The following is a 27,364-nucleotide window of genomic DNA, read 5'->3' on the forward strand; positions in this document are numbered from 1 at the left end:
CTGCTGCTTGGGCTGGGGTACTGCTCCTGATCAACCTCTGCTAATGCCGCTGGGGATGGATTTCAGCTGCTGATCTGTGCTGCTGCTACCTGGGGATGGATATCTGCACCCAATCCTCTGCTGCTGTGGGTGTGTCTCAGCTCCTGAGCCTCAGCTGCTGGGGCTCCACTCCCACCCAGTCACTGCTGCTGTGGGGGAAGGTGCGGGGCTCCGATCAGGCTTCTGCTATGGGGGATGGTGCTTGGTTCCTGGCAGGTTGCGGCTACTGCAGCAGGCACCTCACTAGTGCTGCTACTGTGCACTGGTCCACATTGACACAGTGGGGTCCACTGGTCCTATGGTACAAGGTGCTCTGGTGGACTCAGGTTGCTTGGCCCTAGCTGCTCCCAGCTGCCTCCTCCCAGAGAAGACCAGGGATTTTCCAAAATGGCAGGGCCTCCTGGCCACACAGGGAAAAGCTCCCTGACAAGCTGCTTAGCTTAGTAGCAGGCTGCTGTCTGTCCATAGCACAGGAGTTCTGTGCTCCACGTTTCTGCACTGCTCAAGGTTGCTTGTCCACACTCACATTCACTCAGTCTCTCACACTCGCACCCTTGCTCTGGTCCTGCCCGCCATCTTCTTGGGCCTATTGAGACAATTGTAAATTTGCATACAGTCCTAAGAAATATTGTTGAGATCCCTTGCACACTTTCCCCAGATTCTCCCAATGGTAACATTTTGCAAAATTATAGGATCGTCACGCGCCACATAATAACATTTTGTTCAACAATGGACCACATATATGATGTTGGTCCCACAATATTACAATGGAGCTGAAAAATTCTTGTGGCCTGGTGATGTAATAGGTGCCATAATGCAACGCATTACTCACATATTTGTGGTGATCCTGGTGTAAAAAAACTTACTGTGCCGGTAGTCATATAAAAGCATATAGCAGAGCCTGGTTGATTGACTAAGCAATTGAAGCGTCGGCCCAGGGACCAAAGGGTCTCGGGTTCTATTCTGGTCAAGGGCACAGACCTGGGTTGTAGGTTCAATTTCCAGCCCTGGTCAGGGTCATGTGGGAGGCAACCAATCAATGAATGTATCTCTTTCACATTGATGTTTTTCTCTCTTTCACCCTCCCTCCCTCCCACTCTCTCTTAAAAAAAAAAAGCAATGGAAAAATATCCTCAGGTGAGTATTAACAACAACAAAATTATATAGCACATATGCAGCAGCCTGAGGTGACCTCTGAAGATGGTTCCATTCACTTGATCCACAAAACCCCACAAAATCATGCAAATCAAGAGGCTCAAATCTTTGTGTTCAATTTAAGAACATATGTGAAACTGCCCAGGCCATCAAGGTATGTATATCTGAAAATACACCAAGTATTTCAAGGATGTCACTTTATAGAAGTGATGTGTGCCATTCTACTGTTACAATGATAGAGTTGGTAGGTATGCCCAGGCCAAACAGGAGGGTTAGACTGGATGCAGGGTCAGTGGCCCATAAGGAGTGCTGAATTTTTGCTGCACATGCTTAAAAATACAGAGAGCAGTGGTGAGCTTAAGGGTTTAGATATTTGGTCATTGAGCACATCCAGGTGAACAAAGATGAAGAACTTACAGAGCTCATGGGCAGATTAACCCATACATGAGCTCTTCCTGCCACATTGAAATAATCCTTACTAATGAAGAACAGATTGTTCCTAAAGCAGAAGAAGAGGTTACACAGAATAAAAAGATATCCCAGAAGAAACCAAAGAAACAAAAACGTATGGGCCAAGAGTAAATTTGGCATAAACAAACACTAATAAAAGTTTAAAAGAAAGTATAGCACACACAATTACATCCAGTACATAATAAATGATTTACTGGTTTATGTATTTACTATACTATATTGTTATTGATATTTTAGAGTACACTTTCTATTTATAAAAATAAAGTTTGCTGTAAAATAGTACGCTGTGTTACACAGGCAGAGGCCTAATAAATCTCATGTTTATGATGTCTTTTGATTACATCATTATCTCTTGTGCTTGATTTAATCTTATGTTGTTTTGCACAGTAACATATTGTACAGATTTGTAGCCTAAGAGCAATAGGCTATACCATGCAGCCAAGATACAGTAGGCTAAACCTAGGTCTGTGTAACTATACTCTACAATGTTTGCACAATGATGAAATCACCTAACAACCCATTTCTTAGAACGTATTTTCATTGTTAAGTGGCAAATGACTGTATAATATCACAACCAGGACACTGACATTGATATGATTCACTGCCCTTTTTGGATTTATCATTTTACTTGAGGTCTATACAATTTTGTCATGTGTATAGGTTCATGTATCCACCATTATAGTAAAGATACTGAACAGTACCAAAAAGATGCCCTCCTGTTGCCCTTTTATAAACAAAACCACCTCCCTCTCCCCACATTTAACTCTTACAACCACTAATCTATCCTCCATTTCTAAAATTTTATCATTTCAAAAATCTTATGTAAATGGAATCATACAGTATTTAACCTGTGATGGGCTTTTTTTTGCCCAGCATAACTCCCTGAAAATTCATGCAGCTTGTTGCTTCTATCAATACTTTGTTTCTTTTTATTGCTGAGGGGTATTTCACTGTACAGACATAACACGGTTTAACCATTTATCCTTTAAAGGACATTCAGGTCATTTCCAGGTTTTTGCTATTACAAATAAAACTAACACAAACATTCATGTATAGGTTTTGTAGGAATACCCATTTTTACTTTTCTGGGATAAATGCGTAGAAGTGTGATTGGTGGGTTGTATAGTTGCATGTTTTCCAGAGTGATTGTACCATTTTACATTACTGACAGCAATGTATTAGTGATTCAGTTTCTCTGCATCCTCTCACCAGCATTTGGGGTTGTCACTATTTTTTAATTTTAACAATTCTGATAGATGCTTAGTGGGTTTTAGTCTGTACTTCCTTGACTGGTATTAATAATCATCACCATAATGATGATTTCTATTTACATAACCCCTTCAATAAAATGCATCTTCAGCCCTGGCCAGTTTGGCTCAGCGGTTAGAGCGTCGGCCTGCGGTCCGGAGAGACCCGGGTTCGGTTCCCGCTAAGGGCACGTACTTCGGTTGCAGTTTGTCCCCGGCCCTGGTTGGTCGTGCGGGTGGCAGCCACTCGATGTGTCCCTTCACGTCGATGTTTCTCTCTCTCTCTCTTTCCTCTCTCTCCCTCCCACTCTATCTGTACAAAAAATGGAAAATATTCTCGGGTGAGGATAAAAAAAAAAAAAATGCATCTTCATACCTTTTGCCTATTTTCTAATTGGTTTTTTATACTGTTGAGCTTTAAGCTTTACGGTTATACAGTAAGTACTCATGTAATGTCATCAATAGTCTTTGCAACTTCAAATGAAATGACATTTAACAAAACCAATTTCACCACAAGTTAATTAATATAAATAAACAAGTTTCTATGGCATCTCATCAATGTTATAATGACATGATGTTGAAGGAAATGAGGTTGAACAAAATGATATTATAAGAGGATCTGCTGTACATGCTGGACTTAGTCCTGTGTTGGATATGTGATTTTTCTATCAGTCTCCAGTTTGTCTTTTCATCCTTTCTACATGGGCTTTCAGAGCAAAATTTTACATTTGTTAAGGTCCAATTTTCCTTTTATGGATTATGCTTTTGCGGTCAAGTCTAAGAACTCTGCCTGGCTCTAGATCCTTAAGATTTTCTTCGATTTCCCCCCACCCCCAAGCATTTCATAGTATTATGCTTTACAATGAAGTCTAGGATCCACTTTGTGTTTTTAAAATAAGGTGTGAGATTAGGTTGAGTATGGAGAAAAGGAGCCTCTAATACACTGCTGGTGGGAATGCAGACTGGTACAGCCACTATGGAAAACAATATGGTGTTACCTCAAAAAATTAAAAATTGAACTTCCATTTGACCCAGTGATCCCACTTCTAGGAATATACCCTAAGAAGCCTGAAACACCAATCAGAAAGAATATATGTACCCCCATATTTGTAGCAGCACTATTTACAATAGATAAGATCTGGAAACAGCCCAAATGTCCATCAGTAGATAAATGGATAAAAAAGCTGTGGTACATATACACAATGGAGTACTATGCAGCTGTAAGAAAGAAAGATCTCTTATCCTTTGAGACGACATGGAGGGACCTGGAAAGTATCATCCTAAGCGAAACAAGCCAAACAGAGAAAGACAAGTATCATGATCTCACTTATTTGTGGAATATAATGAACATAACAGCCTGAGGAATGAGGTAGCCCCAGAGACGTGGAAGTGGGGTACAGACTATCCCCAGAAGAGGGGGTGAGGGGGGAAGATAAACCACAGAACTTATATGCATGAACAACGGACACAGACAACAAAGCTGGGGAGAGGGCAGGGAGGGAGGGGAAGGGGGGAATCAGTGGTGGAAAAAGAGAAACATCTGTAACAAAAATAAATACATTAATTTAAATAAAGAAATAGTTAACACCATTAAAAGACAAAAAAAATTAAATAAAATAAGGTGTGAGATTAGGTTGAGGTTCCTTTTTTTTTTTTTGCCGATGGGTGTCCAATTGTTCTAGTATCATTTACTGAAAAGGCTAGCCTTCTGCCATTGAATTAGTTTTGCACCTTTGCCAAATATCTGGATGTATTTGTGCGGGCTTATATTCAGCATACAGATCCTGTAAAAGTTTGGTTAATGTATTAACCAAAGAATTTTACTTCCTTTGGAGTCATAAGTGGCATTTTGCTTTTAATTTTGGTTTCTGCTTTTCATTGTTACCATGTAAATGACAGAGTTTTATGTGTTGGTCTTGTATTCTGTGGTCTTGCTGAACTCACTAGTTCTAGTAGTTTTATAGATTCTTTAGGATTTTCTACACAGACAATCATGTCATCTACAAATAGGGACAGTTTTATTTATTCTGTTCTAAACTACATGTCTTTTATTTATTTTTCTTAACTTGTGGTAATGACTAGAACTTCCAGCATTATGTTAACCACCTTAACCCCCAGATCTAACGATAGTAAAGTCCTATGTCATATCTGACTGATCAATGAAAAGAAAATCATATCAAATTTAATATAATGTGTCAAAGTTAAAAATGTCAGTGACAGGTTTTAGACTCATTTTCAACATAGGCATTATTCACTTAACTTTTACATTGAAAGGCATTTATAGCGCAGAAATTAGGAGCTCAGCTCTGCCATTTATCAGCTGTGTGATTATAGGCACGTTATTTATTTTCTGTACTGTATAACTGTTTACAACATAATATGAAATAGAAGTACTGACTTCTGTGTAAGTGTTGATGCATTAAGGGCCTAATTAAATAGGAAAATAAGAGATCAAAGAAGAGACCAAATAAGAGTAAAAGAAGACAAAAGAGCTTAAACAAAAAGTCTGATCTTGCAAGTGTTTATTATGCAATTGCCCCATATAAGTTACTATGCAAGGTTATATGCCTGCAGACATTAAACAAAAAACAATACCAGTCTTCAAAAGTTGCATAATTGAGTTGTATGGGAGAAAAAAAAAGGAGTTTGAGGCCAGTAAAACAGTACATATTATAACTAGATCTTACCTTCCTTTTGATAGATCAGTACCAACGTTATTCAAGGCATGGTCCTTGTACTGGCTAAAGGTCTTCAAACTATCTGTTACAGGCTTGCTTTAAGATAAGGAGTTTGTGCCAGAAATCAACTGTGAAACTAAACAGTTTAGTTCTGTTATTTATTTAGGCAGAAAGACTTTCTTGATAAAGGAAGTAGTAGCTTGTTTAACATTCTGACACAAGTCCCCTAACTTATCTCAGATCACGACTTTTCAGTAGTACTGTTCTATAGCTAAGGTGCTTTTCTTAAAACATCAATAAATGATTTAGATATAAGCAAAATAAGAATTCAAAATTCAATTTAATTTCTGAATATTAACTTAATGAGTACCAATGACATGTCCAGAATTTGAGTAGGCATTTTGAGATGGGCTGGGAGACTTGGGAGCATCTGGGGTGAAAGGTAGGGTGTGGGGTATGGTATTACCTTCACTTTAGAAGCTTACAATGTAATAGAAATAAACAGAGGTCATCTATGAAACTCTGAGGACTAGCTCTATTTTCTTGAATTTTCAAGAATCTCACTGTCAGTGATAAAACTGTGATTTTCTATTCAATTGAGATACAGAAACAGCAAGGCTAAAGTCAGAGTTAGATACTCTGATGATAAAAAGTGGAGGAAACATCTTTTGAATGGCTCTCCATACCTCTGTAGTATATCAATTAGCTTTGTCTGAAATTTAGGCTTTGTTTCAGAAAGGGTTGGTTCATTTTCTCTTGTTTACTCAAGGAATTCTGAAATGTGAAATAAAGGACTGCTTGGGATTTCTTTTTCTTAATTTCTTATTTTATTCATTTATTTTTTAAACTCATCTTTATTGTTGAATGTAATGCAGATGTTCCCCCCCATTATTTCCCATTGCCCCCCTCCTGCTTTCCCTACACTATTGTCAGTGTCCAATGGTTATGCATGTATGCATAGAAGTTTTTTGGTTTATCTCATCCCACCCTCCCTCAACCCTTTCCTTTGAGGTTCATCAGTCTAACAACCAATTTGTACATCTTAATACAATTTCATCTTTTTCACCTATCCCCCCAGCCCCCACCCATCTGGCACACAACAAAAAGTTCTCTGTATCTGTGAGTTTGTTTCTGTTCTGCTTGCTCTTTTTGTTTGTATATTCAATTGTTGATACATATGTATTAATTACCATGCTATTGTTCATCTTCTCCTTCAAGAAGACCCTTCAACATTTCACATAATACTGGTTTGGTGGTGATACACTCCTTTAGCTTTTCCTTGTCTGGAAAACTCTTGATATGTCTATCAATTCTAAATGATAGCTTTGCAGGATAGAGGAATCTTGGTTGTAGGTCACTGCTTTTCATCACCTTGAATATCTCTTGCCACTCCTTTCTGGCCTGCAAAGTTTCTTTTGAGAAATCAGCTGACAGTCTTGTGGGAGCTCCTTTGTAGGTAATGAATTGCTTTTCTCTTGGTGCTTTTAAAATTCTTTGTTTTTAACCTTGGGCATTTTGATGATGATGTGTCTTGGTGTGGACCTCTTTGGGTTCATCTTGTTTGGGAGTCTGTGCTTCCTGGACTTGTATGTCTGTTTCCTTCACCAAGTTAGGGAAGTTTTCTGTCATTATTGTTTCAAATACATTTTCAATTTCTTGCTCTCTCTCTTCTCCTTCTGGCACCCCTATGATGCAAAAGTTGGTACAGTTAAAATTGTTCCTGAGGCTTCTTACACTATGCTCATTTTCTGGATTCTTTTTTCTTTTTACTGTTCTAATTGGGTGTTTTCTGCTTCCTTATATTCCAAATCAATGGACTGCTTCTTGACTTTACCTAGTCTACTATTGATTCCCTGTAAATTATTCTTTATTTCAGTTAGTGTACATCCTTCATTTCTGACTGGTCCTTTTTTATGTTGTTGATATTCTAAGTTCCTTGGAGGTCTCCTTAAGTCCCTTGAATGTCTCACCAAGTTCCTTGAACAACCTTATAACCTGTGTTTTAAACTCTTCATCTGATTGATTGCTTATCTCCATTTTATTTAGTTCTTTTCTGAGTTTTGTTCTTTTCTTTCGGGACATGTTTCTCTGTTTCCTCATTTTGGCTGCTTCCCTGTGATTGTTTCTATGTATTAGGTAGAGTTGCTATGTCTCCTAGGCTTTGCAGGGTGGCCTATTGTTGTAGGTGTCCTGTAGAATCATCCAGGGGCACAGTCTCTCTGATCACCCCAGCTAGGCCCTTGAGGTGCACCCCTAGTGTGGACTGTACACCCTCTGGTGTAATTGAGTTGGCTGTTGGCACATCAGTAGGAGGGATTTAATCAGGCTGATCAGCTGCAAGGACTGGCTGTGTCCACTAGCCACTGGCCTCTAACTAACCTTGGAGGATTAGTTGTGTAGGGGCCTACCAGACAGAGCAAGACTTACTTTATCAAGGCTCTGGTACCCACTGAGTCCGCTCACTGAGTGTGTCACTTGTGGAGGTGGTTGGGTGGTGGTGTTTTGATGTGGTCTGAAGCTGTCCACTGAGTGTGCTGACTCTGGAGCAAGGTCAGCCACTGGCTGTGTTCTATCCAGGGCCACCCAACATAAGCTACAAATGCTTTGCAGATGGCTGCTTCTTCTGCTGGCCTTGGTGGTGTCCAGGAAAAGCCAAGTTATGAACCAAGGCTGGTTGCTTCTAGTGCCAGGCCTGGGGCCACTTACTGAGAGGTATGGGTCTTACTGACACCAGATGCTGCTTGTTTGAGAGATTTTAGAAACTCTGAAGCAGGATCCAAGACAGGCCAATCCTCTGGTAAAGCCTTTGGAAACAGCTTGGGTGGGCCTGAAAGTTCAGTGGGGCGGGGCCTCAGGGAATCACCAAGGTGGGGCAAACACTGTTGAGTCAGGTTGCTGGAGTCCCAGATATGGTGCCCACTGCCACCCAGAGAAGGGCTCACCAAAGGAACATCAGCCTCCACCAGCACCTCTGTCCAGGAGAAATCTGCCCCTCCAGCCCTCATCCCGAGGCCAAACAGCTCAGTTCTTCTCTGTATGTCTCTGGCACCCCTCAAGCTGCCTCCTCTCTGAGCTCAGAGGGAGCAAGTCTAAGTAAGTCCATGCATGGACTCTTTGAGAGGAATTGCCTGGGGCTCCCGCAGCTGCAGTCTCCCTCTGCCTCAGTTCCCGCTGGTTTTTCCAGCCAGAAGTGATGGGGACTTCTCTTCCTGGCACTGGAACCCTGAGCTGGGTGTCTGGTGTGGGAGGGGGACCCCTCACTCCTCAGGGAGGACCTTCCCAGCCGAGGTGTCCCTCCTGATTTTTATCTGCCACACGTGGGTGTGGGACCAGCCTTCCAGGTCTCCGCCTCTCCTACCAGTTTCAGTGTGGCTGGTCCTTTAATTCTGTAGCTGTAGGACTTCCATTCAGTTCGATTTCAGGAGGTTCTGAATGATGGTTGTGTTGTAATTTAGTTGTAATTTTCATGTGGTTGCGAGAGGAGGCGAGTACTGTGTTTACCTATGTCACCATCTTGACCGAAAGTCCTCGAGATTTCTTAATTTCATTTTTGGTCCATGTTATTTTCATTATTCAAGTTATACAAAATTTTAACATCAGAAGAAAAATCTCCTAATTAGTTTTCATTACATGCAAATCACCCTTACCTTTCGTAGTTCAACTGTCACTTCATTTCTGTGTCTTCGCATTGTCTAAAAAGAAAAAGATTACATAAGTATCTAAATACTGACACTGCTAGTATATAAATAAAGGTCTTAGGCATTTAAAATTTTTAAAAATTTTTGAAGCAATTTATTCTTAAGAATTAAGGATTGATCCATTTTAGACTTTAAGTAATAACTACAGGAGGTTAAAAAACCAAAACTGTCTATTTTACTGGATAGCTATTGATGAATTTTGTGGGAATAAGGAGCTGGGGCTTGGTTGCCTAGGATCCATTCCTCCTTCTTAACTGCACCGAGGTTTCTTTGGGGAACTGTGTACTCTCCCCTGTGTACAGTCTTGATAGAACTGTGTATTAAAATATATCTCTTAGTGGGATGGGAGTGGAAAGGAGGGTGTCAGTGGAGGAAAAAGAAGGAACATCTGTAACAAAACAAAGAAAGATAAAGTATCTCTCCTAGTTTAAGGAGGGCATGAAATTCAAATACATGAACAGAACTCTCTTCCCCATAACTCTGAACCTTCAGCAACGTGGAAAGAAAAAAAAAAAGCAGCATAGGACTAGGTATAATAATACCTACATCCTGGACTTGCTCCCTTTCCAGTTATCCAATGTCCCTACTCATTCTATGAATTACTCCATATTTTCCCAATAAATTATGGTTTTGCTTAAGTCAGCAGTAGTTTTTGATGTTCACAACCAATTAATTCATGTTTTAAAAAGTAAACAACTCATTGTTATGGCCTTAAAACAAATAAAAATGAAAATAAGTTTGTGAAGATATTTTGTTATCAAAAGGTAAAAAAGTATCCTTTTAATTTCCTAAGAGTCTCTATTGGGCATGTTGTATAAGAAATCATTGAAATAATTAGATGTCCCCTTTCTCCTTCATGTACTGATATGATAGATTGTTTTATTATACACATACATATGGTAAAACCACATTTTGGAATAAAGGCTACATAAAAAATTACATGGTCATGGTATATTATTTTAATATACTGCCAGATTCAGTATGCTACCATTTTATTTAGTAATACTTTTGTTATGCTATCTCTGGAAAGTTTTCTTAAACTAGTGATAAATTAATTCCTTTTTAGGAAAAAAAATCCCATGGAAACCAAATTATATTGAAATATTAATCTAGATATAAACTTCTGTTTAAATATAGATATTTATTCAATATAAATAAAACTGCCAAACATGTCCTGGCTGGTGTGGCTCAATGTTCAAGTGTCCGCTCATGCACCAAAGGGTCACAGGTTTGATCCTCAGTCCCAATGGAGATGAGTATGGGAGGCAACCAATTAATGTATCTCTCTCACACCGATGTTTCTTTCTTCCCTCCCTTCCACTCTCTAAAAATCAATGGGAAAAATATCCTTGGGTAAGGTTTAACACAAACAAACAAAAAAAGAAAACTTTCAAAAAAAAAAAAAAAAGAGAAAAACTTTCTCTTTAAAATAGTATTTAGCAGGGCTGAGTAAGCCAGAGCAGAGGAGGTAAAGGGGAGCAAGGCTCCGTGAGGGACAGGACGGTGACCAGAGAGGAAGGCTAAACGGCGTCTTACAGCTCCTTCCATATGGAATGCAACCTGGCTGACCCAGAGGGGCTGTGCCCTCAGAAGCGTGAAGGGCCGGCGAGCAAGGAAATCTAGGTCCCTGTTACCACCGGTGCCTGGACAGCTTCCTAGGAAGGCTCTTGAAAATCTGAGTAGATGGAACTGGCGAATACTTGAAGTCAAGAGGGCGAGTCCAAAGGAGGTGTTCTAGCTCACTTAGAAAGACTACAGACTAGATCCGGTAAAAAATTTCAAGAGCCACAGGGAGCACAGGCAGCAGAAAGAGCTCTTGCAGGCAAGATTGTTAAACTGAGAAGTCTGCGAGATAAACTGAGGGCTGAAGTGAAACATTGTCAAGCCAGAGTTGAAGCCAGTGTAGAACCTGACCAAACATTTGAAGTCAGTGAGCAAGAAGTTTTGGAAAGAAAACGAGAAAATGTGAAAGCCATTCTGCAAGCATACCATTTTACAGGGATCAGTGGGAAGCTGACCAGCCGAGGAGTTTGCGTTTCCATCAACACTGCTTTTGAGGGGAACCTGCTGGATTCTTATTTTGTGGACCTTGTCATACAGAAACCACTTCAGATACATCACCATTCAATTCCAGTATTCATTCCCCTAGAGGAGATATCTGCAAAATATTTACAGACTAATATTCAGCAATTCCTGTTCAGTCTCTGCGAATACCTAAATGCTTACACTGGAAGTACCAGGCAGATCGACTTCAGAGTGACTTTTCAGCCTTTTTGGCTAGGCCCTTGTAGAGAAACTCTCTGTGCAACCTGTTATCATTTACTTACAAAACGGAGCTAAGTGGCCAGTCCTTTATGTTTTGTGCTAGACTGCAGTATAAGGACATCATAAGAACCCTTCCAACTGACGTCACCGTTACTTATCAGGGGATATCAAGGGATATCAATGGACACACTGTCCGCCTCATGGGAAGAACATCGAGCCTCCCATGAAAACCTATTTTGTACAAAGCCCCTGCATCAAGTGTTTGCTTCATTTGCAAGAAGAGAAAAAAGTTGGATATGAGCCTGATTTACTAGAATGTTATTTCCATTGAGAACACATCAAAAGTGAGCAAACAAGTGCTGTATACAGTGTCAGACAAGGTCCTGGGGACGTCCTTACAATGAAGACATGCCCACCTCATCATGATGATGACGGGGCAAGTTTGAGTCGAGACACTGGCATTTTGGACAGTTCTTGTGATTGCCTGGTCACTTGTTAAATGCTTAAGAACATCTGTTCTTGGAGATACTGATTTGCCCGTTCGTTTTAGTTGAAAATCAGAGTGGGTTGTAGAAGGCGTTTTGTGAAAGTGGAAAGTATGTGCTGTTCAACTGAAGAGCATCTCTAGCTTTTATGAAAACTTTAATTCTGCCTCATTTTCCTACCTGAGACATTTCAAAAGAAAATGCTTAGAACACTCTTGGATCATACACTGAGATGAATCCTAGTTATGAAGGGATGTGTGTTTAGTCTTTGGTTTAGAACAGTGTATTCTAGACTACTGCTTTTGAAGACTGGTGTGAGAAAGTAGTACGGATAAAAATAAAATAATCAGGATAATAAAAAAATAAAAAATAAATAAAATAAAATAATCAGGGTTCTATATCTCTAATATCTTGTTTCCTTAAACATCTCAGTAGTGAGCTGACTTTTTAAGTCTCCTGGAAAAAAAAGCATGGGCAACCCTCCTTCCTCCGCCATGGCTGTGCACCATCTCTCTTTATAACCATGGCCTTGTATCTGCTGTCAATTTACAGATGTGTCCAGCTGGCCAGGTCCTGCCATTTCAATTCCTGTCCCCCTTTGGCCAGTCACAAATAGGAGTTGTTACTACCCAAGGCCCACACTCACTTCATTTTTATTTTTTTAATTTTTTTTTTCTTTATTGATTTTAGAGGGAGAGAGAGAGAGAACATCGATTGGCTGCCTCCTGCATGCCCCCCACTGGGGAGCTGGCCCACAACCTGGGCATGTGCTCTGACCAGGAATTGAACTGGCGACCTCTTAGTGCATGGGTCAATGCTCAACCACTGTGCCATATCGGCCAGGCTACACTCACTTTAAAATGGTCATTTCCTAGACCTGATGACCAGGAAGTAACCTGACAAGTATGGGAACTCCAGCTAGGACCATGAAAGCAGCTTCAGAATACAAGAGATGTCTTAGTTAGCAAAGCACTTCTCAGAAGAGAGGTATTAATAGGATTTCCACAATGATTACATTCAGGTTGAAGAAAGCTTTTAATAAAAGTATTGTTATAAAAAAAAATAAAATAAAATAGTATTTAGCTAACAAAGAAGGAATGATGATAGAATCAGAATATCATTTTCTGATCATCACAACTCTAGTGAATAACAGATTTAGGTGATGTTCCTCAACACTTCAGAAAGAGGCACACATTATATGTCTCCTGATGCAAGAGAAAACTACCACATATGATGCACTCTTGTCCCCTTTGCCCAAAATAATCTAAATCTGATAAAAACTCCAGATTCAACTATGCGTTTACAGGAAACATGGGACAGATAAACATTGTTAAACGATGCTATAAGAGATTAAATCCAGGCTATGCATCCAGTATCATTAATAAATGAAATAAATGGAAAAGATGGTAAGATTAAAAGATTATAGATTAAAAAGGATACTTCAGCTCATATCAATCAATCACAGTAAGGGTATAGACTTTTATTTGGATACTGATCTAAATAAACTGTTAAAACTATATAACATTTGAAATAACTGGACATTTGAACAATGACTGCATACTTTGATAGTTTTAAAGGAATTATTGTTTGAGTTGGTTTTCTATGCAGTGAGGAGGAAAATATAATAATGACACTCTGCTGTTTTTATTTCAATCTTTTTATCTATTTTTTTCCTTTATTTTTTTCTATCACCATTTATCCCTCCTATACCCTTTTCCACCTCCACCCACTCCCTTCCCCCCGTAATCACATTGTTGTCCATGTCCATGAGTTCTTTGTTTTTTTTTTTCTTTTTTGCTCAATCACTCCACACCCCCAACACTCTCCCCATCAGAACCCTCCCCACCAGAGCTGTCTGCCTGTTCTCTATTTGTAAATCTATCTGTTTTGCTTGTTAGTTCAGAATGTTCATTAATTTTTTTAGTCCTTATATTTTAAACAACACACATCATTCTTAACTACAAAAATGTATATGTCACTTTTTGAAGATCCCATACTTTGAGAGGTCATCTGTTTCATTTAAACTATAACAGAAAAAAATACTTTTTAAGGCATTGCTAATGAAGAAAACAGTATAAGAAATCAACAGCAGATTAAATAAAACAAAGACTAAATGAAAGATATGGAAGACAAGACAGCAGAAAACACCCAGAGTAGCAAAAAGTAAAAATAACTTATTTATCTATTTATTTTATTGATTTTAGATAGGGAGGGAGAGGGAGAGACAGAAACATCAATGAGAGAGAATGTTGATTGGCCACCTCCTGCATGCCCCCCCCTAGGGATTTGGCCCACAATGTGGGTATGTGCCCTGACCAGGAATCGAACCGCCTACCTCTTGGTGCATGGATAGACACTCAACCACTGAGCCACACCAGCCGAGTAGTAAAAATAATTTTAAAAAATGAGGATAATTCAGGGCACCTCTGGGACAAAATTAAGTGTAACAAAATCCGCATCATAGGTATACTAGAAGCAAATGAGAAACAGCAAGGGATTGAGAATCTATTTGAAGAAAAAAATGACTAAAAACTTTCCTAACTGGTGAAGGCAAAAGACACTCAAGTCCAAGAAGCGCAAAGAGTCCCAAACAAGATGAACACAAAGAGGCCCACACCAGAACACATCATAATTAAAATGACAGAGCTTAAAGATAAAGAATCTTAAAAGCAGCAGGAGAAAAGCAGTAAGTTATCTCCAAGGGCGCTCCCATAAGACTGTCAGCTGATTTCTCAACAGACACTTTGCAGGCTTAAATACTGGCATAAAATATTTAAAAGTGTAAAGAAGCAAGGACCCATAACTAAAATTACTCTATCCAACAAAGCTATAATTTAGAATCAAAGGACAGATGAAGACTTTCCCAGATAATAAAAAGCTAAAGGAGCTCCTCACCACCAAACCAGTATTATAAGAAATGTTAAAGGGTCTTCTTTACAAAGTAAAGATTAAAAAATATGAATAATAAAGTGGCAATAACTACATAACTATCAACAATTACTTTACATGTAAATTATTCAATGGTCCAATCAAAAGACCCAGGGTGGCTGAATAGATAACTCTTACAGATGCTGTCAATTAGAGACCCAATTTAGATTTAAAAAAAGACACACAGAAAGTAAAAAGATGGAAAAAGACATTTCATGAAAATGGAAACCAAAAAAAAACACAAACTGGTGTAGCAATACTACATTAGACAAAATAGCAGGGTTTTTTTTTTTGTTTGTTTATTAATCCTCACCTGGGGATATTTTTTCAGTGGTTTTTAGGTAGAGTAGAAGAGAGGGAGGGAGAGAGAGACATCGATTTGAGAGAGACACATCAATTGGCTGCCTCACACACAACCCCGACCTGGGTGGATATCTAACCTGCAACCCAGGTGTGTTCCCTTGACTGGAAATCAAATCCACAACCCTTTGGTCCAAGGGTTGAAACTCTAACTCCTGAGCCAAACCAGCCAGGGAGACAAAAAGATTAAAACAAAAGTAATAACAAGAGACAAAGAGGGACCTGGCAATTCCACTTCTGAGTATTTATTTAAGGAAACTCAAAACACTAAATTGAAAAGAAATATGAACCCATATGTGTTTACTACAGCATTATTTACAATAGCCAAGATATGAAAGCAACCTAAGTATCCATCAATAGATGAATGGATAAAGAATAATTGGTACATATATACAATGGAATAACACTCAAGTCATAAAAGAAGAATAAAATCTTGTCATTCGCAAAAACAGGAATGGACCTAAAAGGTACTGTACTGAGCGAAATAACTCACAAAGCGCAAGACAAATGCCATATGATTTCACTTATATGTAGAATGTAAAAAACAAAATAAACAAACTAGCAGAATAGAAACAGACTGATACAGAAAACATTTTGACAGCTGCCAGATGGGAGGAGGGTTGGGGGAATAGGCGAAAAAGAAAAGTGAAAGGATTAATAAGTAAAAGTTAGTAATTACAAAATAGTCATGAGGATGTTAAGTCTAACATAGAAAATATAGTCAACAATATTTTAATAACTATGGTGTCAGATGGGTACTAGATTTATCAGGGTGATTACCACGTAACTTATATATAACATCATATCTCCATATTTCTCCTTCCTGAAACTTTTCAGTTACAGAAACAATTCTAGAAACACTTTAATCAGATATACTCAATGGTTTTGGTTTTAAGTGCATTTTGTGTAACAGACACTTTACTAATATTTTGCCTTTTTAAAAACACAGGTCTTGCCCTGGCCAGTTTGGCTCAGCGGTTAGAGCGTTGGCCCGCAGACCGAAGGGTTGTGGGTTTGATTCCCAGTCAAGGGCAGGTACCTGGGTTGCAAGTTGACCCCCAGCCCCAGTGGGGGTCATGGATAAAGAATAATGTGTCTCTCTCACATTGATGCTTCTCTCTCTCTCTCCCTCCCACTCTACCTAAAAAAAACAAAACAAAAAAACACACAGGTTTTACAGACCATATTGTTGACATGTAGGTGGTTCTAGAGCTATCAAAAGCCCTTTTCAACCCCAGGTTAAGAATCTGTATAATAAAAATAATTTCAGAAAAGGACAGGACTTATGGTGATGGAAGTGTTCTAAAACTAGATAGGTGATGATTGTACAACTGTAAAAATTTGCGAAAGATCTAACAATGAACGAGTTGCATGGTATATAAACTATACCTCACTAAACCTGTCTCAAAAAATCCTCTGCAATGCAGATATTTATATATTTGTTCCTTGGGCTACTAGCTGTGTTTTTCTAAGTATACTAACTGAAGCAAATGAATAAATATTTTGTGAGGAGGAGGTAGACTATAGAAATACAACATTAACCTTCCAAGCGGTAATAGAGTCAGACAACCATAACTCTGGTACAAAAACAAAACAAAAAAACTCCTAAGGGATATTGTGCTAATACTCAGGATTGTCACCAACTGGGTATTCATGTTTCAAGGTATTCATGACGAAGCTGACCCTTGAAAAGCAATGGATGCCACAAGGCAGTGAGAAATACCTTCAATATGTAGAAAGGATATTAACTTCGAATTCAGAATTCTAATAAAGGAATGATAGATTTTAAATATCATCACTTTACAACAGTTAATAAATTAATGGATCCTTTCCAGGCAATGATCATCGATGGTTGCTATCATCATGCACAAAAAAGATAACCTGACATTATGTACCACCTAATAGAAATATGTAACACTCAGGAAAGTGAAAAGCCAACCATGGAATGGGAGAAAAGATCTGTAAGTCATATATCTGATCAGGGACTTCTATCTAGGATAAATAATGGACCCTTACAATTCAATAATAAGACCATTTTTATTTAAAAAATTTTTTCTTTATTGATTTTTAGAGAGAAAGGGAAAGGGAAAGACAGATACGTCGATGAGAGAGAACATTAATTAGCCACCTCCTGCATGCCCCCGACTGGGGATGGAGCCCACAACCTGGGCAGGTGCCCTGACCAGGAATTGAACCGGTGACCTCTTGGTGCATGGGTCAACACTCAACCACTGAGCCACACCAGCTGAGCAATAAGACAGTTTTTAAATGGGAAAATTATTTTGAACAGATTATTTATTTTCTCCAAAAAAGGTAAACAAATGACCAATACACACATGGAAAAATGCTCAACATAATTAGCCATCAGAGAAATACATATCAAAACAACAAGACCCACTAGGATAGATTTTTTTTAAAAAGATAAGAACTGGTGAGGATGTGAGGAAACTGGAATCCTCATACATCACTGATGGGATTATAAAATGGCATGATTAATATGAAAAAGTCTGCAGTTCCTCAAAAGGTTAAACACTAAGTTACCATATGATCCAGCAATTCTACTCCTAGGTACATACCCAAGAGATATGAAAACATAAACCTGTACAAAAACTTGTACATGAATATTTATAGCAATGCTATCCACAATAGCCCCAAAATGAACCTAAATGTCGCATCAACTGATGAATGGATAAACACAATATAGTATATCTATACAGTGCAATCTCATTCTGCAATAAAAAGGAATGAAGAACTGACACATACCAGTAACATGCAAGAACATTGAAAATATTTATGGTAAGTGAAAGAAGCCAGTCACAAAAGACTATATATTATAAAATTCTATTTACATAAATGTCCTAAACAGGCAAATTAAAGAGATAGAGAGTAGATTACTTGTTGCTTAGGTCTGGGGAAGGTGGTTGTATGGATGGAGGGGATGAGGGAATGGGGAGTGACTACTAAAGGGCATACAGTTTCTTTCTGTGGTGATGAAAATATTCTAAAATCAATTGTGCACAATTCTATGAACATACTAAAACCCACTGAGTACACTTTAAATGAGTGAACTGTATGGTACACGTGAAAGTGTATGTGAATTATATCTTAACAAAATTTTTTTTACAATAAAGAAGTATAGCCCTGGCCGGTTTGGCTCAGCGGTTAGAGTGTCGGCTTGTGGTCCAGAGAGACCCAGGTTTGGTTCCTGCTAATGGCACATACCTTGCTGTGGTTGGTCCCCGGCCCTGGTTGGGTCATGCGGGAGGCAGCCACTCGATGTGTCCCTTTCATGTCAATGTTTCTCTCTCTCCCTCCTACTCTATCTGAACAAAAAATGGAAAAATGTCCTCAGGTGAGAATAAAAAAAAATAATAATGATAAAATAAAGAAGTATAAAATACAACCTGTAAACCAGTTTTGGAAAATTAATCAATCATATCAAACCTCTATTATCTAACAACCAATTTACAAAATATTCAGAGAACAAAGAACATATTAAATACCATAGTGCTACTACCAGCAAAATCCAGGATAAAGAACCCTATTTCTCTAAAAACCAACAGGCAAACATAGGGGTAGGGGTGGTTTGGGAAATGGTGTGGAAGCCAACAGATTTAAAGATATTTGAGACATATCAACCAATCATAATAAATGGACGTTATCTGGACACCAATCCAAACAAGCTATAATATGTTTCATACACTCATGCACACATGCGTGTATGTGTGTTATACATAAAACAACTGGGGAAACCTGGAAACTGACTATTTACCAATAAGTTACTACTATTAATTATGTTTAGCGTAAGTACATATATAAAACTTGATAGATGGTGCTGCAGACCACTGGAGAAAAGACAAAGCTGGGCCAAATAATTTACCATGTGGAAATAAAAAAATAGGATACCTACTATTATTGTCATACAAAAAAATCAATTCCAGAGAGTCTGAAAACATATAAAAGCAACACTTTAGCCCTGGCTGGTGTTTCTCAGTGGTTAGAACACCAGCTCTCGGACCAAAGGGTCACGGGTTCCATTCCAGGTCAAGGGCAGGTACCTGGGTAACAAGTTTGGTCCCTGTCCCCAGACCCAGGTGTGTGCAGGAGGCAACCAATCAAGTTGTCTCTCTTACATCAATGTCTCTGTCTCTCTTTTTCTCTCCCTTTCTCTTGCTTTCCCCCACACCTCCCTCTCTCCCTTCCATTCTCTAAAAATCAATGGAAAAAATATCCTTGGCTGAGGATTAACAGCAAAAAAAAAACCCCACTTTTTTTTTAAAGCAACACTTTAAATGTTTAAAGAAAAATATCACTTTGATCCCTGAGTGAAGAAATATTTCTTAAGCAGGACACAATGCTAAAACCAAAAGAACAACTCCATAAAAATTTATAATTTCTGTTCTTTGAAAGTGAAAAGACAGAAAGTGAAAAGACAAGCCAAACTGGAAGGATATCTGAAGCAGGAATAGTGAATATATGAAGTACTCACACATCAATAAGAAAAAACAGGAGAGCACAACCAGTGTGGCTCAGCGGATTAAGCGTCATCCCATGAACCGGTCAGGGCACATGCCCAGGTTGTGGGCTCAATCCCTGGCGGGGACATGCAGGAGGCAGCCGATAGATGTTTCTCTCTCACACTGATGTTTCTATCTCTCTCTCCCTTTCTTTCGTTCTCTCCCCCAAAAATCAATAAAAACACATCTTTTAAAAATAGGAGAAAGACAAGAAAAGGCATTTGATAGAAGGTAAAATAATAAAGAGTCACCATGAAAAGGTGGGCCACCTTATTAATCAGGAAAATGCAAATTAAGACAATGAGATAGCACTTTGCATTTAAGACTGCCAAACATTAACAGGTGAAACATCAAGTATTCACAAATAGGTAGAGCAACTTGTAAAAGGTCAGTACAACCATTTTTGGAAAACAATTCAGCAAAATCTGGTAAAGTGGAAAAATACCCAAGGACACAGCAATTCTACTTCAAGGTATAAATCCCACAGAAACTCTTGCATATATGTACCATGAGACATATACAAGTGGTTTCTGGAATTATTAGTTCATAATAGCAAAAAATAAAAAATATTGAAAGCAATTCAAATGTTCATTCAAAAGAAAATAAATGAATTGTGATATATAACATTTATTACTCAGCAACATGGATGAATGAGGTAGAGCTACACAAATGAATCCAAAATGTAATGTAACATGAACAAAATTTAAACACTTTTTTTCATATTATAAATATTACTGTTTCATATTATTTTTATAAAACAACCAAGCAAAACTAAATACTATACATTACTTCAGGATACAGACATGTATAGTAAATCTAGAAAAGCAAAGTAATGATTTACACACAATTGTGACAGTGGATTTCACTTCTGGTAAGAAACAAGGGATAGGATCAGAGAGGAAAACATAGGCAGCTTTTGTTCTAGTTAAAGGGACTGGATTAATGGATATTTGTTTTACTGTTGCTTCAGAACTTGTATCTACATTACCTAATTTTGTATATCAAATTACATAATTTTTAAAAGTTTAAAGGAAATAAAATAACATCACTGAGCCCTTGGAGGCTGATGATCATAGAATGTGGAAGGCATTGCATTTGCGGTTGGCTGGAGTCGTCCTGTCTTGCCCACCTGCTCACCACGCAAATCCTGCTGCAGGAATGTCATTGGCTTTTTGTAAGAGGATGGGCAGGTTCTGGGGGTTTGCCTGTGGATTCCAGGTTTCCCTAGACTGCATGGGCTATATCTGCTGTGATTCGAAGTGGCACTGTGGACAGAGTCTGGCCAAGCTTTTATCCCTTCTGACAATACGATGTATTTATTCGTTAGCCTGGTCTGCAGTGAAAGGACAGTGGACAGATGGGGCAAAGCTCCCTGCATGTCCTTGGGGGATCTCTGCAGGTAGGGGTGTGTGTGTGTGTGTGTGTCTCCTCTTGGACTACCTACGGGCCAGAGAGCTGGGTGAAGGGGACCTGTTTCCGACTATCCTGTGTGTGTGTATGTGCGTGTGTCCTCTTGGACTACCTGCGGGCCAGCGAGCTGGGTGAAGGGGGACCTGTTTCCGATTGTCCTGCCCCCAGCCCGGACTTCCCCAAGGACCAGTGGGACCTCACAGTCTGCTTGACAATGATCAGGTTTCTCTGCATGCCCGTGTGTTCACAAGTCTGCATGTGACCAGCAAATGGCAGGGCTGAGCTATGCCAGCAGCCAGGGACAGCCAGGGACAGCCAGGGACAGCCAGGTATGTGGCAAGTGTCCCTAGTTTTCCCCAGGGGTTTCCTTCCATGGGGGAAGAAATGTACTTTCCTGGGCCGGAAATCAGCCCTGAGTTATCAACACTGGATTCATGGTCAACTGCAAAGAGTTATTGTGAAGTTATGTAAAGAGAAGCAGTTTTTAATTTGATATCTGACACAGCTCAGATGAAATACACATATATGTGACAAAATGAAAGGAAAGAAAATAACACCATTGATGCACCACCATGCATTTTGAGTTAACAGTTGTGATCCCCTGACATTTTGCCTCCCTATCTTCACTTGTTCCTAGTAGCATCAGCATACCAAACTGCCCTCGTGCAATGTATAAACTAATGCTACTAATTCCCCATCAGATTTCAATTCACAGAACATGATACAAAAAACACTGACAATCCCAATGTTACTCCAGTGTCTAATTCAAACTCTCATTCACTTTCTCACACTACATTTTGCTCTGGGTCAGTGGTTCTCAAACTTTAGCCTGCATCAGAATAACCTGGCTTGTTAAAACACAGACTGCTGGGCTCCATTCCCAGTTTCTCCAGTAGCAGGTCTGGGGCGAAGGTTAAGGAGTTTTTTTAAACAAGATCCCAGATGATACTGATGTTCATACTTCTGGTCCAGGGAACCACTCTTAAGGACCACTGCTCTAAGGGTAACAAATAAAATATGTAATAACACAATTATCAACAAATTAGAATGCATAAAAAATTCCTAATGGCCCTGGCTGGTATGGCCCACGGAATGAAGAGTTGCGGGTTCAATTCCCGATCAAGGGCATGCACCTTGGTTGTGGGTTTGATCCTGGCCCGGGTCATGCAGGAGGCAACCAATCATGTCTCTCACATCGACATTTCTCTCTCTCTCTCTCTCTCTCTCTCTCTCTCTCCCTCCCTCCCTCCCTCCCTCCCTCCCTCTCTATCTAAAAAAAAAAAAAAAAAAAATCAACAGAAAAATATCCTCAGATGAGGATAGAAAAATCCTAATGAACAATTTTCTTCTAAGGCATTTATAAACAATGTAACTATCACACACACATTAAATACATATATACTGGACACATTACATCAGTGTACTGTTGATGGCACGACACTGTAGTTAGAACATCTGCTCTGGAGTCAGCAGTCTAGTTTTAAATCCTGGTTAACCCGCATGAAAACTTTATGATATTCTGGGAATGTCAGTGGCCTCTCTACCTAACCTTATTTATTTATAAAATTAAGATAATGCCTCAGAGGGTTACTGAGACAAATGAATCAAATTCATACTAAGTGTTTATAACAGGGGTAGTGCCTGGCACAGAAAAATCCTCAAAACACATTAGCTACCTTCATCATCACTGTTAATGATGCTCCCCTATTCTGCAGGTGTCAGGGTCAACATCTCATCGATCTCTATCCACAAGTCCACCTCCATCTAACCATATCACCTTGTGTCCATTCTCATTTCTGTCACCATCTCCCTTATATTCACTGAAGACTCTAGCAGCTGGCTCAGTTTTCCTTTACAAACCAAGTCCTGACAATATCCCTGGTGTCTTCAACAACCCCTACAAACAACCCAGTTCAAGAGGATGACCAGATAGAGACCAATGCTCTTCTTTTTTGTTGGTTTAAGTTTCACCATGACTTAAGATTCTTTCATCAAGAACCAGCCACAAATCTGCCAGTCCAATTAGGATATATTTTGAATGTTTTACATTTCATTCAAAAACTTTGAAATGTTCAACATTTTAATATGAAATAGGTAGACTTTCTCTTAAACACTATGTATAGTGTTCTCTAATTTGAGGAATCTCTGACCCTAAGAGCAAAACTCTCCCTAGATCCAATTATCGCATTAAACAATTTCCCATTAATTAGTCATTTCACAGATTGACCTAGATCCATCCACAAAGATTACTTTAATCCCTTACCTCCTTAATTTTCTTCCAATTTATTAACTCTTTCTGGTTTTTATTTCTTTCTTAACATAGTCCTCATGCTTCAACACTTCTGTTCCCAGTGCTTCTATCTTATTGCTTTAGCAAAAGCTAACCTTGGGTCATTTCAATTCTCACTCCAAAAGCTGGGCTGCTAAATGGTGCAAGAGAAAAAAAAGACTCAGCCTCTATTATGGGTATTAACTAATTCTAGGTCTCTAATCTCAACTAAGCTCCCAATGCTTGCTATTTGGAAATCTTTCCAGGCCTCCCTAGTTAGATTCTGTACCAAAGGCTCTCAAGCTCCCTATTTATTAAGAAAACAGAAAGATGCAATAGTAACAAATCCCTCAACTTCCTATCATGTATCAAATCTCCCCAATCCTATCCCCAATAACCTGCATCCACAAATATCCCTGTTTCCTTCTATCCTATCACAAAGACAGTGTGCAAGAGATCGATGGCTATCTTTCCTCTCATCTTCTCTGGGATCTTGCTTCATGAATTTCTCTCCTATTTTCAACCTCTATTTCTAATCATAAGTAACTTCAATTCTCTTTTTATCTTATTTTTTAAAAGCCCTTCCTCAACCTACATTTTCTTTGACTATTACCCTCCCTTAGCCAAAGTTCTTGAAAGAGTAGTCTCTATCGTCTTCACTTCCATTCATTTAGCCCACTCTAACCCAACATTCCATTGACACTGCTCTTGCCAAGATCATCAGCAACCTTCTATTCATGGAACACAATCCTCTTGTGGTATCTTTACCAGAAAACACTGTTAACCATTCATTTTCACCTCTTTGACTTCCATAATACCATCCTCTTTGGCCTTCTTCCTTCATGCATTCATGTTTTTCTTTCCTATGTTCTGTCTACAGCCCTGTAGGCCTATTCATTCTCACTCTATAAACCCTTTCTAGGATATCATATATATTTCCATGGCTTCAATTACCAACTACATATTAAAAAATGGGTCATTTGGATTTCTTTTGAATTCTGAAACATGCAATGATATGTAACTTTTCAGTAAGGTTATAAACAGTATATTTTTATTAACATCTAGTTAATCTTTATAGGGAAATATTGGTATCTGATGTTTAAAACAGTATAGTAGTATACTGTTTTGCCTACCAGTATATAGTCTAGGTTTCAATAATACAGTCGCTCCTCGCCACTTTGCACTTTGACTTTCGCGGCTTTACTCTATAGCGGTTTTTTCAAATACTATACTGTACTATATTTAAAAAAACAAAACAAAAAATGCAATAGAGTGAAGCTGCGAAAGTCGAAGCACGAAGTGGTGAGACCACTGTATATAAATAAAGAATCCAACTTCACAGAAATTCATTTATCATGGTAGAGTCTGGAACTGATTAACCGCGATAAACGAGGGCGACTGTATATCAAAGTACGTAGAACCATTACTCTTTAATTTTTTTGGTATCATTACAACTTTGAGACATCATTCACATGCCATGCAATTTACTCAAAGTGTACTCTTCAATAGTTTTTAGTATATTCAGAGACGTGTGACCATCATCAAAATCAATTTTAGAGTATTTTCATCACTGCAAAAAGAGACCTTGTATTCTTTAGCAACCACCCTTTCCCCCATTCTAACCATGCTCCCACCTCAGTCTATGAAACAACTAATCCACTTTTTGTCTCCATAGATTTGCCTCTTCCAGAGTCATATAAATGGGATCACAGTATGTTTTTTTGTGATTGTGCAATTTTAGCATCTTTTCAAGGTTCATCCATGTTGTTATCATTTATCAATAATTCATTCACTTTTATTACTGAATAATACTCCATTGTAAGTATATTCCACATTTTATCCATTCACCATATGAGACACTTGGATTGTTTCTGCTTTCTGCCTATTATAAATAATGTTACTATAAATAAGTTTTGTGGGCACACATACTTTTATTTTTGGGGGGTATATAACTAGGAATGGAATTATTGGGTCATATGGTAACTCAATGTTTAACCTTTTGAGGCTTCCAAACTGTTTCCCCATGTAGCTTTACTACTTTACAATCCCACCAACAATGATGGAGGTTTTAATTTCAGCACATACATCCTCACCAACTTGTTTTCTGTTTTTATTTTTAAAATTTATTTTATTATTTTAGCCATCCTAGTGGGTTTTGTGAAGGGGCATCTCATTGTGGTTTTGATTTGCATTTCCCTAATGACCAATGATGTTTAGCATCTTTCCATGTGCTTATTGGCCATTTATGAATCTTCTTTGGAGAAATGTCTTTTCAAGTCTATTGCTCATTTTTGAACATTTTATTGAGTTTTTTTTTTAAATCTTTATCGTTGAAAGAATGTATTACAGATGTTCATTTTTCCCCCCATTGACCCCCTCCTCCCCACTTCCACCCCCCTCCCGCCTTTTCCCACACTATTGTCTGTGTCCATTGGTTATGCATATAAGTTCTTTGGTTTATTTCTTCCCACCCCCCAACCCCTTTCCCTTTGAAGTTTGTCAGTCTAGCAATGAATTTGTACTTCTTAATCCCTTCACCTTTTTCACCCATTCCCCCAACCCCCCTCCCATCTGGCAACCAACAAAATGTTCTCTGCATCTATGAGAATGTTTCTGTTCTACCTGTTCATTTTGTTTGTAGATTCCATTGTTGATAGATATGTATTCACTGCCATTTTGTTTGTTCATATATTTTATCTTTTTCTTCAAAAAGTCCCTTCATCATTTCATATAATAATGGTTTGGTGGTAATGAACTCCTTTAACTTTTTCTTGCCTGGGAAAGTCTTTATATGGCCATTGATACTAAATGACAGCTTTGCAGGTATTATTGAGTTTTAAGAGGCTTTTATATATTCTCAATATATCTCCCTTATCAGATGTAATTTGCAAATAGTTCCTTCAATTCTGTGAGTTTTTTTCACTTTCTTTTTTTTTTTATCCTCACCCGAGGATATTTTTCCATTTTTTGTACAGATAGAGTGGGAGGGAGATAGAGGAAGGGAGAGAGAGAGAAACATCGATGTGAAAGGGACACATCGAGTGGCTGCCACCTGCACGACCAACCAGGGCCGGGGACAAACTGCAACCGAAGTACGTGCCCTTAGCGGGAACCGAACCCGGGTCTCTCCGGACCGCAGGCCGACGCTCTAACCGCTGAGCCAAACTGGCCAGGGCTTTTTTCACTTTCTTGATGATATCCTTCGAAACAAAAACATTTTTAATTTTAATAAAATCCAATTTATCTATTTTTATGTGGATGCTTGTGCTTTTGTCCCTAAGAAACTATTGCTTACTCCAAGGTCACAAAGACTTATTATTATCTATTTTTTTTCCCCATAGAGTTTTTAATGTGCTACATCTTACATTTAGTTCTTTGATCCATTTTGACTTCATTTTATATAGTGTAAGGTACAGGCCCAACTTCATTCCTTTGCATGAAGATATCCAGTTAAGTTGCCCCAACACCATTTGTTAAAAAGATCATATTTTTCCTGTTCAATTGTTTTGGCACATTTGTTGAAAATCAATTTACTATAAATGTAAAAGTTTATTTCTGGACTCTCAATTCTATCCCATTGACCTATATGCCTATCCTTATGCCAGTACTATAGTCTTTATTAACGAACCATTTCTTTTCATGATAAACTGTTACAACAGTACTATAAACTGTATGTGAAGACTTCAATCAAGGATAAACCCTCAAGAAAATATCAAATTAATTAAAAATGAAGTTGAAGAAATTATACACACCAGATGATGATAGCCTACATGCATAACTAAAAAGAAATTTAAGCTCCTACCCATAAAAATGAGGAAGATGTATGATGTGGGCAGGGAGGG

The 27,364-nt window shown here is 38.6% G+C and overlaps 1 protein-coding gene across 2 annotated transcripts in view; it reads right to left on the reverse strand.

Annotated features, from left to right (window-relative positions):
• KPNA3 (karyopherin subunit alpha 3) overlaps window positions 1-27,364 on the reverse strand; it is a 90,663-nt gene that overhangs the window by 46,107 nt on the left and 17,192 nt on the right. Inside the window, exons 2-3 of one of the 2 annotated variants that reach the window (XM_036249884.1) lie at window positions 11,278-11,446; window positions 9,238-9,282 (exon numbers count right to left, since the gene is read on the reverse strand). In XM_036249884.1, coding sequence (XP_036105777.1) covers window positions 9,238-9,282; window positions 11,278-11,412 — 180 coding nt within the window. In that variant the 5' untranslated portion in view covers window positions 11,413-11,446. The remainder of the gene's footprint in view (window positions 1-9,237; window positions 9,283-11,277; window positions 11,447-27,364) is intronic. The other variant, XM_036249885.1, reaches the window with a different exon arrangement.

This window comes from Molossus molossus, unplaced genomic scaffold, assembly GCF_014108415.1.
Source record: "Molossus molossus isolate mMolMol1 unplaced genomic scaffold, mMolMol1.p scaffold_m16_p_9, whole genome shotgun sequence".
Taxonomy (NCBI): Eukaryota; Metazoa; Chordata; class Mammalia; order Chiroptera; family Molossidae; genus Molossus; species Molossus molossus.